The 15,224-nt window shown below is 32.6% G+C and overlaps 1 protein-coding gene across 1 annotated transcript; it reads right to left on the reverse strand.

Moving 5' to 3' along the window:
* Nucleotides 1-272: 272 nt before the first annotated feature.
* On the reverse strand, nucleotides 273-3,280 carry LOC114168563 (G-type lectin S-receptor-like serine/threonine-protein kinase At4g27290). The gene is made up of 7 exons (XM_028053438.2): nucleotides 1,987-3,280; nucleotides 1,792-1,899; nucleotides 1,529-1,686; nucleotides 1,240-1,450; nucleotides 890-1,127; nucleotides 666-816; nucleotides 273-581 (listed from the first exon to the last, which is right to left on the reverse strand). The coding sequence occupies exons 1-7, from the start codon at nucleotides 3,278-3,280 to the stop codon at nucleotides 273-275; spliced, it is 2,469 nt and encodes an 822-aa protein (XP_027909239.2).
* Between the last annotated feature and the right edge of the window lie 11,944 nt (nucleotides 3,281-15,224).

A 15,224-nucleotide genomic window follows, 5' to 3' on the forward strand; every position in this document is an offset into this window, starting at 1 on the left:
TCGCTACAAATTGACAGAGTATACATTTGGTTATCATCAACAAATACACAAGTTTCAATGGCTTCAATGTTCTCAACCTAAAACTTGGTATTTGTTTAGGTACAGTCAATAATTTTACATCGTTTTAAGAATTGAGACAAAAAAATAATTTAAATACATCTTTCTCTCTTGATTCTATCAACGTCTTTTAAAGAGAAAACCACCCAAAACGGACAAAATTGATATATCCTACGTTGGAAGGTGAAGCCATGGCATTTTCTTGCTTCCACTTCCTATCTTGCATCTATCATTGTGATGGAAAGTTCATTAACTGAGCATAGTGTGTGATTTTCTGATGAAGAATTTGTTTTGGTTGTAACATCTGATTCTGTGTAAAAGCCAGGAACCTTTGGCTTTGGTAATGATTTTTCACCATTCAACATTAGAACCACTGATGACATGTCTGGTCTATCGTTTGGTCTTTGTTGCACACATAATAGCCCCACCTGTATGCATCGTGTGACTTCAGACTCTAGGCATTGTTCTTCTATCAATTCATCAAGCAGTTGGAGTGCCCTCTCTTCAGTCCACAATCTCCATGCCTAAGAAGGTGAGAATTAAATTAGTCTGATGCAGATGATTAAATTTTGTACTAATTATCAGCAAAGTTATATCAGAATGCTTACATGGCCAAGAAGATTATTGTTGTTTTCTGGGTCTGAAAATTCCCTGTTTTTCTTCCCACTTACAATCTCTAGTACTATCACACCATAACTAAACACATCTGATTTTACTGAAAAATGTCCACGTGCAGCATACTCAGGAGGCATGTATCCACTGAAAACAAAATTTTCACAGTTAATTGTTGAAACTCAAAAACAGAATATCAAACATATAGAAAATAGCTTACTATGTTCCAGCCACCCTATGTGTCTTTCCCTCAACTTGATCTCCCAAAAATGATCGAGCCAAGCCAAAATCTGCTATTTTGGGATCCAAATTTGTGTCTAGTAAAATATTGCTGGTTTTAAGATCTCTGTGAATAATCCTTAGTCTAGAATCTTGATGAAGATAGAGAAGTCCTCGAGCAATGCCACTGATAATGTTGAATCTCATGCGCCAATCTAGCAACTTCCTTTTGGTTTCATCTAGTAAAACATTACACAAATTTGGTATAGTTGTTCTTCCCAAAATTTGTACACCACAAATAAGAAATAAGAAGATTGCCATAGATGTTTGATAAATTGTGAGAATTCTAACCAAAAACAAAGAAGTCCAAGCTTTTGTTTGGCATGTATTCATAAATTAGCATTTTTTCTTCTCCTTCAATGCAACAACCCAGGAGCTTTACAAGATTACGGTGCTGAAGTTTTGCAATCAACGCTACTTCATTTTTGAACTCTTCTAACCCTTGTCCAGAATTCTCTGAGAGTCTTTTCACTGCCAACTCTTGTCCATCTATCAGTATGCCCTGATAGAAAAATCATCTGCCAGAGTTAGAAAGTCCTTAAGAAAAACATAATTTTTGAATACTGTTTCTGTTCATCACCTTGTATACTGGTCCAAAGCCACCTTCACCAAGCTTGTTTTTGGTTGAAAAGTTTTCAGTAGCATTAGCAATGACCGGAAAATTAAAAGTTGCAAATTCAAGCTCTTCCTTTTTCTGCTTAATTTTGTAATGCTTGCTGTAAATTTTTCTAGCTATCCCTGAATGGTTAGAAAATAACAATAGTTAAACACTAACAAGAATGTTTTCTTTTCTTTATACCTAATACATTACATTTATTGGTAAAATTATATCTATGTACTTACCTGGATTTTTTCTTATAATTATGCATGCACATGTGACTAATCCGAAAATAATCACACCAATAGTAATTGCTGCTATCTTTATGGTGATGTTTCCATGGCCAGCATGATCTGAAAGAAACAACATATAAGTCACTCACTCTACCCACAACAGCTCTTAGAATAATTCAATAATCAACAAGAAATCCAATATTATACCTAATTCGGAAGCAAGGACTCTGATGTAAAAGTCTTGTCCCCATTGAGAGAAATTCCTCATGTCAACCAAATCATTAAACCACAGCAGACAACCACTTCCTTCATCACTGACATCTAAATTTGCACATGCTGTACAAGAACAGTTTTGAATGCACAACTTCATGCATTCATCAAGGTTCATGGTTGCATTAAACCATGATGAAGAAGTGTCTGGCAACTTCATGTGCATGTATTTCAAGAAGCCATCTGTGTTTATGTTCGTACAGTTAGATTTATTCCTTGGCACACAGCCATTGTGCCAAATTGATATATTCCACTCATCAGGAGAGTTAGGAACATACCCTCTTAGGCATTCACAAACTGGAAAGTTACCATCATAAATGCATACAGAATTTGCACCACAAAAGGCATAATTCTCGCATTGATCTTCCTCCCCACTTGAAACCACTTGCCGTGTCCTTGTTTCAGTTGTCCAAAACCAACTTTGTCCCGTGCCTGAAGGGGTCAGTGTATACACAAAGAAGTCCAATTCATCACTAAGACTGTACCAATAATACACCTCTTTTTCATTGAACACAAATTTTGCAGACGTACCACGAGCTGGAATAGGATTTCCAACCAGAGATAAGCCATTCCATGACCCTGCTCTTGCTTTTATATCAGTTCCCTTGAACTTCGATATTTGAGGATATCCTCTAAGATCCACTTTTACAACATATTCTCCCTCTGCAGGATCCTCATCACTTTTCCAAGATGCTATATATCTTTCCACACCAGTCTCTAGGTTCCATCCAAGCTTCATTTCTGGCATCTGTGTATCACCCGGATGATCAAAACTCTGCCACAAGATGCTATCCTCCTTTGTTTCCCCTCCATTTCTCACTACAAAATTTCCAGAATCCAAAAGACGAGCTATTGGATCATTCACTGTATTGCTTGCTGTGTTGGGTGATGACCAAATGATGTTGTTTGTGGCATTGAGCAGCTCAAGAACCCCTTTTTGGTTGAGTTTGAGAACTCCTGAGTTATTCTCAAGAGGTTTATTTCGGTTTGCCACCCATACCACAGTGAAAGGGGATACATTTGTGTACCATATTCCCAAATATCTTCTTGCTGAATTTCGTGGACTGAAGAAACCCAGTTCAGTAATTCCACCTGCTGAAACCAAAGTCACGTTCTTAATATCTTGGATGGATTCACTCACTGCTAAACTGTCTAAGGAAGAAGAAGTCGTAGACATGTATGAGAATAAGAACAACCAAATAGATAACATTGTGATGGCACAAATGGGCATTGCGCTCTCACTCTATTTTAGAAATCATTATTGTATACTCTAGCTTTGGTGTGTGTTCTGAAAATACTTAGTAAGAAAAAGTTCCACTTTGAAATTATTTTTGTAAGAAGCATGCACCAACTTATATTTTATTGGTCGTAAATTTCAACTTATAAATTTATTTTGTAAAATTTTTAGGACAATGATATATTGACTACTAAATTTTGACAATTTTCTTTTATAATATAAGGTGTCATTTTCTAAGTGATTTTGAAATATTAAGAATAAGAAGATGAAAAAAATGAAAAACCACTTAAAAAATGACACCTAAGATTATAAGAGAAAGTTGTCGGTAGTTAAAAAATCATTTCTCAAATTTTTAAGATGGTTTCAGAATTATCTAAATTCCATTCTAACACCATTTATTTATTATTTATCGGATGTATCATGACATGATATGTTAATAAACTAATCATTAATATTAGTTTCATGATAGATATATTAGAGATTTAGGTAAATTAGAGTTAAGAAAGATTTACGTATTCGTGTATTCATAGAAATAATATTGAGGGCAAAGAAATGATGTGATTAAAATGAAGAGAAAAAGACATTTCTTTGAAATTTCCTGTAACATAACACGCGGTTATCCATGTTGGACTTTTAAGCAATCCACTAGAGACTTAACTTCATAAATTTAATGGTTTTTTAAACTTTGTTCCTTAGAAGTCCAAATCATGCCAAAGGAATCCCTAGCACTACTCATAGCAGGTTGAATAAGTGAAGTCAAACATGTATTTTGACCGATTCATAATGACATTTCCAATTTAATAGAATCAACAAGATTATATGTTGAATCACGTTTAGATAAAAAAACCTCAGTTTCACCTATTATTATTGACTTATATGTTCTATAGCCAATTACCATTTTCAAATCGGTACATGTCCCCATCGACTGGAAAATTAACATCTTAAAAATGACTTTGACTGTTCCTTGGTCTTCGACTAGAAGAACAATTTTATCTACTAAGAGCAAAACAAATAGTAATTTAAAAGTGGATGTAGGTCATTTTTACTATTCAAAAGAAAGATAGTAAAATAAGTTTAATTTATGTAAAATTTAGTTATATAAGCCACTTTGCATTAGTCTCTCTAAAATTTGGTTTTTGTACAAGTTAACTTTATTTTATATATACAGTTTTATTTTATTCTTAATTTTCTTAAATACTTTTAAAGAAGTTCATTTAAACATTCTCAAGTGAATGAGCAATATCATGAGAATATTGAACTGAATTCAAATGTTATGCCATGACCTAAAGAACAAAGAAGTAAGATGATACAATACAACTGCGCCAAAGTAAAGAATCTATACTCTATAGACATATAGACATTGATGTTATGATTTGCAACTAGTGTGAGAGAACCGATGGTATACTTGTCCGTCTAAAAAGAAAAAGTTTCCCTTTTTACTTAGATATTTAACTATAAAACTATTAAGAGATCTTTTATATTCACGGATATCAATAAATATTTTTAAATATTATATCAAAATAAACTAATAAGTTTTTATACCATTTTTTTTATATTAGAGGCACTAAAAGAAATTTTTTAAATATGATCAAGTGACTAAAATTAATTAATTAATATATAAAATTAATTAATTAATATAATGATCAATTTAAATATCAATTTATAAACTAAAAATTATTAGTAATTAAAATAGTTTATGTTATAAATAAAAAAATTATAATTAGTTTTTAAATTGGTAACTAAAATAATTTATATTATAAATTAGTATCTAAATTGGTCACTAACATTTGTTGGTATCGCACAGTATGTTTAAGCGTTTGGACAAAAACCAATAGGGGTGAATTGGTTTCAAGTAATAAAATTAATACTTTAAAATTTTTCCAAAATTTTATCGATTAAATCAAATATTAATTTATTTAAACACAATAATAGATGAAATAAAGAGATAGAGAAGAAAGTTAAACACAAGTATTTATACTGGTTCGGATTAAAAGACCCTACATCCAGTTGTTAATTTCTCAAAAACGAGATTAACTAAATCACTAACAAATATCAGATTACACTCAGATAATAAAAGAGTAAGGAAAGAAAACACCTCTCTTGAACACACAAGAGATGAACACCTTTCTCTGAATCACACAGAGAACCTTGACCTTAGCTTTTCTAGCAACAACAGCAACACTCAATCTCCTAGAACACTTCTCAGGAAAAGTTATCGCTCTACCAACACTAGGTTTTTCAAAGCTTCTTTTGAGAATACTCAGAGAACTCTCTTTGCAGTCACAACACTAGCACTCTAACTTCTAAAAAAGGTAAGTTCGAAGTAACTCTGATGTTCCTTAAATAGGGGTTCTAAAAATTAGGTAAAAAACTGAACATTCACGCTCAAACTGACAAGGATAATCGATTATCTCTAGTGATAATCGATTATTCCAATGCAGTTTCTGAAAACAAGGTTTTGAGCAAATAATCGATTATCAGATGTGATAATCGATTATTCCAGTGCTTCTTCAAAAAATATAACTCAACTTAGGATAATCGATTATCCTAAGTGATAATCAATTATCACTTTGTTTTTTCGAGAAATACCAGAATTTGCTCTTTGCATATTGATTCTAACTATTCTAATTACACTTTACAAGATAGCTTTAAACATAGCAACACATGTTCTTCATATTGACTTCCAGATGGCTTTTAGGCTTCTTTTATCATCATCAAAATCTTGCTTCAGCATTAGACTTGTATTTGCTTTTGCCAACAATCTCCCCCTTTTTGATGATGATTAAAACAATATGTTTAAAGTATCTGCAATCAAAAAATCTTACAAGTAGATTTGTTAGTAGCACTGTTTGGTTTAAAATTTTAAACTTGTTCTCCCCCTGTTTTGATCATTTGAAAAAAGTTTTAAGAGAAAAAGCTCCCCCTCAATTAGACAATGGTAAATAAAATGGACTTTTATTAAGAAATAATAACAATGATAAACACTTTACAATAGCAATAAAAATAATAACAATGATGTAGACATTTAAAATTCTTGACTCATGTCATCATCTTCATCATATTTGTCAAACTTATGTTCTAGATTAGAAATCCTAGAATCTAGTCCTCTAATTAAGCTAGTGACTTCTTCATGTTGGTTAATGAAGATGAGAAAGAATTCTTCAAGTCTCTGGTTTAGGTTTAAAATGTGATCCTCTACAGAAGAGGATGAGCCACCAACCTCACTGGATGAGCCAATATTTCTGTCCACAGGAGGGATAAGAGTAGTGGGAGGATTCTCTTCTTCTTCATGGTCCGAGGGAGGCATATCATCCTTGTGAATGTAAGTATTCTCAAAAGGAATAAATTTCATCTACTTCAAGGAATTTTCCGCAATTTTTTTTGCCTCAGTTGTGTTATGAGATTGTTCATCAAAGACATTTACACCTTTTTACTCACAAATACGAGAGATTAGCAAGGAATACGGGAGTGGATATTGAGGCAGTCTCTTGGCTTTGAGCATTGTGTTAAGAATGATGCTTGGCCAATGGATAGGAATGTGATTGAGCATAGCATATATAATCATGAGATCAACTTCACTGCACTATCCATAATTTGTACCACGTGGACATAAAATCCAGATAATAAGATAGTGAAGTAGACGCTCATCAACTTTGAGAGGTCCTACTAGCAATTGTCAGCCTATTTCTTGATCGGGTCTTCGCATAAATGATCTATAGGCAAATATTTTGTTGAATCCTTCAATTGAGCAACATTTTCCCAAATATCATCATCTAGAATGATGTCGACGCCTTTCACTTTTGTAAAACCCACTCCATCTCTGAATTTGTAGTTGAAGTAGAAGGCTCGTACCAGATCGGGGTAGTAGGTGCCTTGCATCTCTGTGAAGAATTTGAGCCCTTGTTCAGCAAGAAAAGCAGGGATTGTAAAACATTGATTGACAAACCATTGAGATTTGATGAATTTCAGAGTGATAAGGGGCTTGTCTTTCCATAAAGTGATGAATTCAGATCTCCTATCTTCATCAGAAATCCAGCCTTCAATGGAGGCAGTCCTAGGTGTAGTTGAGGGTTGAGGGCACGAGATGTCGTTCTTCTACGAGTAGGAATCTTCCTACGAGAAGCTTCGGCCATTGTTTGAGTGGAGGAGAAGGAAGCTTTGAGAGTTTTTGAGAAAATGAGAGGTTCTTGAGTGTGTGAGGTGAGAAAAGAGTGTACCAGCGACCAAAATGACTTATGTTTATAGAGAAATGTCTTCAACGGCCATATACACAGATTTTAATGCAAATCTAGCCGTTACAACGGTTAGTTTTTGAAATTATTTGGTCCAACGACGTGTAATAATCGATTATCTGAAGGTGATAATCGATTATTGTTTCAAAAGCTGTGTAAAACATGAATCCTGACGAGCTGATAATCTATTATCCTAAGTGATAATCGATTATTCCAGAATGGTTTTGATATTTGGCTCAGAATTAATGATAATCGATTGTTGCACCTAATAATCGATTATTCCAGAATGTTTTGGAATTTTTAAGAGTGGCTGATAATCGATTATTGGCAACGATAATCGATTATTGATGTTGTTTTTTGAATTTTTGAAGGAACTTGAGTTTTGACATTTTTAAGAAATATCTAATATTCCTAAGTCTCTTCTTAGTTCATAAAATCGATCTTTAGCTAATGGTTTGGTAAAGATATAAGCTAATTGATGCTTTGTATCTACATATTCTATCTCACAGTGGCCTTTACTTATGTGATCTCTTAGGAAATTGTGTCTTATTTCAATGTGCTTTGTCCTAGAGTGCATTATGGGTTTTTGGTTAAGTTAATAGCACTGATATTATCACATTTCAGAGGTATATGATTTAGAAAGATATTATAGTCTTCTAATTGTTGTTTCATCCAAAGAATTTGAGCACAATAGTTTCCAACTACTATGTATTCAACCTCTGTAGTTGACAAAGCCACACAAGCTTATTTCTTAGAGTGCCAAGAGACTAATGAACTTCCTAAGAGGTGACAAGTACCACTAGTACTTTTTCTATCTATTTTACAACCACCATAATCAACATCTGAATAGCCTATCAAACTAGGAGATGCTCCTGAAGGGTACCAAAGTCCAAAACATGCAGTTCCTTTTAAGTATTTTAAGATTCTTTTCACAGCAGAAAGATGTGATTCTTTTGGATTGGCTTGAAAACGAGCACACACATACAGATTGCATAATGTCAGGCCTACTTGCAGTAAGATACAACAAAGAACCTATCATGCCTCTAAACATAGTCTAATTTACCTCTATTCCTGATTCATCTTTGTCTAAATAGTAGGAGGTTCCCATAGGAGTACTTGTTTCCTTAGCAGTATCCATTCCAAATTTCTTAAGTACTTCTTTACAGTACTTAGATTGAGAAATGAAAGTTCCATTTTCCATTTGCTTAATTTGTAGACCCAAAAAGAATGTCAATTCTCCCATCATTGACGTTTCAAATTCTCCCTGCATTATACTTGCAAAGCCCTTACATAGAGAACTATCAGTAGACCCAAATATTATGTCATCTACATAAATCTGAACTAGCAAAATGTGCTCATCTACTCTTTTAATAAACAAAGTTAGATCAATTTTACCTCTTTCAAAATTATTTTCTAACCAAAATGTACTTAATCATTCATACCAAGATCTAGGTGCTTGTTTTAATCCATACAATGCTTTCTTCAATTTATAAATGTGATTAGGAAACTTATAGTCTTCAAAGCCAGGTGGTTGTTCAACATACACATTTTCTTTAATAAATCCATTTAAGAAAGCACTTTTGACATCCATCTGATACAGTTTAAATTTCATGAGAGAAGCATAAGCAAGAAGTAAACGTATAGCTTCTAACCTAGCAACCGGAGCGTATGTCTCATCATAGTCTATACCTTCTTCTTGTCTGTATCCTTTTGCTACAAGTCTGGCTTTGTTTTTAGTGATGTTTCCATCTTCATCAAGCTTGTTTCTGAACACCCACTTTGTTCCCATGACTTGGTGTGAATCATCCCTAGGAATGAGTTCCCAAACTTCATTCCTTTCAAATTGATTCAGCTCTTCTTGCATTGCTATACACCATTGATCATCTTGAAGAGCTTCTTCTACATTTTTGGGTTCTATCTATGAAACAAAAGCAACAGTCATACAAAAATTTGACATATTTCTAGTAACTACTCCTTTTGATATATCTCCAATGACATTTTCCAGAGAAAATCCTCTAGGTGATTTCCAGCTTTTGGCAAGATCTTCAGGTTCAGTCAATGGGTTCTCATTCAGGTACATCTCATCAAGAGCTTCTTTAAAGTATTCTTCATCACTTGCATTTGTTTTATTTGACTCAAGAGGGTTCTCTTCAAGGTCCATAATTTCATCAAAAACAACATGCACCGATTCTTCCAGATTCAAGGTTCTTCTATTGAAAATTCTATAGGCTTTACTAGTTAATGAATATCCTAAGAAAATAGCTTCATCTGCTTTAGAGTCAAATTTACCCAAATTTTCTTTTCCATTGTTTAGAACAAAGCATTTGCATCCAAATATTTTTAAATGTGCTACATTAGGCTTTCTTCCTTTAAACAATTCATAGGGGGTAATTTTCAAAATTGGTCTAATGAGCATTCTATTTAATACATAACAAGCCGTGCTCACAACATCATCCCAAAAATATTTAGGCACATCATATTCGTTCAACATTGTGCGAGCTAATTCTTCTAAAGATCTATTTTTTCTTTCTACAAGTCCATTTTGTTGAGGAGTTCTAGGTGCTGAAAAATTATGCATAATTCTGTTTTCTTCACAAAAGTTTTCAAACAATTCATTTTGAAATTCTCCACCATGATCACTTCTCAAAACTTTAATTTTCAAATCTTTTTTATTTTGAATCACTTTTGCAAATTTCTTTAAGGCTTTTAAAGGCCTCACTTTTTAGTGTGAGAAAGAAGGTCCATGTATATCTTGAGTAATCATCAACAATAACAAGAGCATAATAATTTCCCCCAAAACTTTTTGTCCTTGAAGGACCAAACAAATCCATATGCAAAAGTTCTAAAGGCTTTGATGTAGAAATCACAGTTTTTGAATGAAATGATGATTTTACTTATTTTCCTTTTTGAAATGCATCACATAGTTTATCTTTTTCAAACTTTATTTTTGGCAATCCAATTACTAATTCTTTAGAAATTAGTTTGTTTAATTGTTGCATGTGAATATGAGCAGCTCGTTTATGCCACAACCAATGATTTTCTTCTTTAACAACCAAACAAGTTATATCACTAGATGATGTAGTATCAAGATCAATCAAGTAAATGTTATTGTGTCTCATACCTTTTAAGGCTACTTCTTTGGAGTCCTTTTGATGAATAGTGCAAAAGTCACTCTCAAATATTACTTTGAGTTCTTTATCACATAATTGGCTTATGCTGAGAAGATTGCGCTTTAGTCCTTTCACATATAGTACATCCTTGATCTCCAAAGTATTTCCTCCACCTACATCACCCGTTCCAAGTATCTTTCCCTTATTGTTATCCCCATATGTAACAAATCCTTGTGCCTTTCTTTTAAAGTTCTTAAACTTCTTTTTGTCTCCAGTCATGTGTCTTGAACAACCACTCTCAATATACCACATTGATCTTCTGGATTTAGAAGTCATCTACAAAATAAGGAAACAATTCATTTAGGTCCCCAACAACTTGTTTGGGTCCTTGGGGTTAGAAGAAAAATATCTACTTATGAACAGGCACCCAATGATACTTCCCATTTGGAACACCAAAATGTTTAATATTGCATTTATTTGAAGTATGACCATTTTTCATGCAATAAAAACATGTAGCAGTACATGCATATGTATTCATAATATGAGACGTTCCTTTTTCTACCCAAACTCTACGAGTTCTTTTAGTTTTATTTTTAAAATTATGATTATGAGCATGCTTGGTCTTATTTGGATTTTCTTGAGATCAAATTTTTCACAATTTTTATTTTCTAAGCCATCTTCAAGATGTTTTTCCAAAATACATATATCAAACATGTAACTTTTATATGAAGCACATTCAACAATTTCTTTTTCTTTATTTTCTAATATTGAAATTTTATTTTTCAAAAATTCTTCTTCTTCAAGAGATTTTTCAAATTTACTTTGCAAATCTTTAAAATCTGATTTTAAATTTTTATGAGCAGTATCCAATTTACTAGATTTAACAAGTAATTGTTGAAAAGCATTATACAAATCATCATAGTCATTTTCATTGCAAGTAGAATTTACCTCACTGTCAGAATCATGGTGATTAGCCGTCAAACATAGATTTGCTTCTACATTATCAGAATCACTAGAATTTGATGAGCTTGAGGTATTGTCTTCCCATGCTATGTATGCCTTCTTTTTAAAGAATTTTCTGCCCTTCTTTTCTTCACTTTTCTTTGAATTTGGGCAATCAGCCTTGACATGTCCAGATTCTCCACATCCGTAGCATTTGAAATTTGAGGATGATCCTTGATTCTCCTTCTTGTTCTTCTTGAATTGATTTTTACCTTTGGCCTTCATGAATTTTGTAAACTTCTTAATCATGAGACTAAGATTTTCATCGTCATCCGAATCTTCTCCTTCCTTTTGCTTTTTGCCTTTAACCACTTCAGTTTTGAAGGCAGTGTTCTTCTTTCTTCCAGTATCTTCTTCTTCATTTAGTCTACCCAGTTCAAGCTCATGCTCCCTTAGCTTTCCAAATAGGGCCGCCATCGTCGCAAGATTTTGTGACTCCGTGATGGCTATCACCTTCGGCTGCCAAGTCCTGTTCAAGGATTTAAGAATTTTAATATTTAATTCATCAATGTCAAAAGTTTTACCTAGACCAGTGAGATGATTGACGATGTGTGTGAATCATTTCTGCACATAGTAGACAGTTTCTCCTTGTTGCATCCAAAACATTTCGTATTCTTGGATCAAGGAGTTCTTGTGTGCCCTTTTCACATTGTCTGTTCCTTCATGGGTCACACGCAATATTTCCCACATATCTTGTGCACTGGTACAGACAGAGATCCTGTAAAACTCATCTAGGGTTAAGGCAAATGTAATTATATTTCTAGCTTTTACATCATACTGAGCTCATCTATTTTCGTCTGTTGTCCATTGCAAGAATGACTTTGGTTCCTGCACATCATTTACAATATTAACAGGAACAAATGAACCATTTAACACAGCATCCCAAATACCTCTATCAACAAATTCCAGAAAATTTTGCATCCTAACTTTCCAGAAAGGATAATTTTCACCAGTAAATAGAGGAGGTCTGTTGATAGACGCACCCTCAGCAAAAGTTTGATTTTGTCCAACCATTTTCGAAAAATTTGAATAACTATCAAAGCCAGCTCTAATACATACTGCTGGTATCGCGCGACGGAATGTTTAAGTGTTTGGACAAAAACCAAGAGGGGGGTGAATTGGTTTTAAGTAATAAAATTAATACTTTAAAATTTTTCCAAAATTTTATCGATTAAATCAAATATTAATTTCTTTAAACACAATAATAGATGAAATAAAGAGATAGAGAAGAAAGTTGAACATAAGTATTTATACTGGTTCAGATCAAAAGACCTTACGTCCAGTTGTTAATCTCTAAAAAACGAGATTAACTAAATCACTAACAAATATCAGATTACAGTTAGATAATAAAAGAGTAAGGAAAGAAAACACCTCTCTTGAACACACAAGAGATGAACACCTTTCTCTGAATCACACAGAGAACTTTGACCTTAGCTTTGCTAGCAACAACAACAACAACACTCAATCTACTAGAACACTTCTCAGGAAAAGTTATCGCTCTACCCACACTAGGTTTTCAAAGCTTGTTTTGAGAACACTCAGTGAACTCTCTTTGTAGTCATAACACTAGCACTCTAGCTTCTTAAAAAGGTAAGTTCGAAGTAACTCTGATGTTCCTTAAATACGGGTTCTAAAAATTAGGTAAAAAACTGAACAATCGCGCTCAAACTGACAAGGATAATCGATTATCACTAGTGATAATCGATTATTCTAGTGCATTTTCTGAAAACAAGGTTTTGAGCAAATAATCGATTATCAGAGGTGATAATCGATTATTCTAGTGCTTCTTCAAAAAATATTAACTCAGCTCAAGATAATCGATTATCCTAAGTGATAATCGAATATCACTTTGATTTTTCGAGAAATACCATAATTTGCTCTTTGCATATTGATTCTAACTATTCTAATTATACTTTACAAGATAACTTTAAACATAATAACACATGTTCTTCATATTGACTTCCAGATGGCTTTTAGGCTTCTTTTATCATCATCAAAATCTTGCTTCAACATTAGACTAATATTTGCTTTTGCCAATAACATTAGTTATCAAGATTTTAACTACCAAAGTCTCTAATTTAAGAAATTAATCACTATATTAATCTCTAAATATATTTTTAATCACTAAAATTGATTATTATTTAAGAATTTTCTTATACCTAATTTTATGTTTTTTAAAGAATAAAGTTATTTAAGTAAAATAAACTTACATGTACTATTTCATATTAAGCGCGGTTTGATTAAATAAACTAATGGTTTATTATAATTAAACTCATGAATTGTTTGTGATAAAATTCATATAATTACATTATCGTTTGTTTATTTAAAAAACTTGTTTCCTAAGATATGTTCCAAGTTTGAGATGACTTACGATATAACTCTTAAAAAAATAATTCAATAATATTTGTAATATTTAATTTCTAATAAATAATAATAAATATTTTACTATTTCCAAATAAGAGGTTATTTTTAAATTAAATCTAATGTATTATTTATTTTGGAGTTCAATTCCATTATAGTTTTATCTTTAAAAGACACTAAAGAGAATTGAAGGCAATGCTTGTGGCTTTACCAACTCTTCTCTAAATTGTTAGTAGGAAGGATCGAACCCACAACCTTCCCCTCCCTCCCCTTCCTTTTAACCACTAGACCACTTATGGCTGAGTACAAGACTTACCTTAGTAGGCCATTCTAGGTTGAAGTTGATGTGGGTCATTGGGTTTAGCATTGTTGAGGTGTTGGCCCATGTACCCATTTTCTGGTTTAGGTTAGGATCACATCACATGTGCATTAGGTTGCATGATCAAAATAAATAAATAAATAAATAAATAAATAAAGTATATATAATAATAATAAAAGGTTATTATTTATTTTGATTTATTGATTATAGAATAAATAAATATTCAAATATTGGTAGTTTAACACTTTTGATGAGCAAATTGAAACAAGAAGTCGGCAAAATGACCTCTCTTGCGGAGATAGTTAGTGAGAAATGTTAAATGTTTGTGCTTATGTATATTCATGCGAGTATTGGTCGGCCCAAAGGAAGATTAATATTTGGTCGGATTGCATACACACCTGTAATGGTAAACATGTCATAATTGTAAGGTTTTACTTTGTCAATGATAAATCAAGCCAAAGATGGGTTTGTTGTTGGACATGCTTTATTATCAATGTTTGATCATTAAAACAAGATACCCCTAGCACTTAGTATTATTGTCCAAAGGCTTAATATTAATGGTGCATTAGGTGTTTTGAGATAGGATAAACCATTATTTTAATATATTTATATATTTTTTTTTTATGATGTGAGTTTAATTATTTTTACTTCTCTTGTTCTAAATACAACAATTGCTTCTATATCTACTAATCCGAATTCAGTTTCTGTCCTAAATGGAACATTCTTTAAGAACTAGAAAGAGAACATGGAAATTGTTCTTAGCTGTATGAGTCTAAAGCACGATCTTGCTATGGTTTGATCTGAGGTCAATTTTTCTTCAATACCTATAAACACATAGTGGTTAGATTCTGGTGCAACTACTACCATTAGTGTTTCAATGAGGGGTTGCATAAGTTACCCAAAACCAATTGATT

The sequence above is a fragment of the Vigna unguiculata genome, chromosome 11, assembly GCF_037176805.1.
Source record: "Vigna unguiculata cultivar grain cowpea cultivar isolate G323 ecotype 2 chromosome 11, ASM3717680v1, whole genome shotgun sequence".
In the NCBI taxonomy this organism is placed as follows: Eukaryota; Viridiplantae; Streptophyta; class Magnoliopsida; order Fabales; family Fabaceae; genus Vigna; species Vigna unguiculata.

What these genes read in the sequence shown, in the direction of transcription:
- LOC114168563 (XM_028053438.2), bottom strand. Translation starts at nt 3,280, where the DNA reads ATGCCCATTTGTGCCATCACAATGTTATCTATTTGGTTGTTCTTATTC. An exon ending in GCTTTGGACCAGTATACAAG is followed by an intron (nt 1,451 to 1,528) that starts GTGATGAACAGA and finishes TTTTTCTATCAG; the next exon opens with GGCATACTGATAGATGGACA. An exon ending in CATAGGGTGGCTGGAACATA is followed by an intron (nt 817 to 889) that starts GTAAGCTATTTT and finishes TTTTGTTTTCAG; the next exon opens with TGGATACATGCCTCCTGAGT.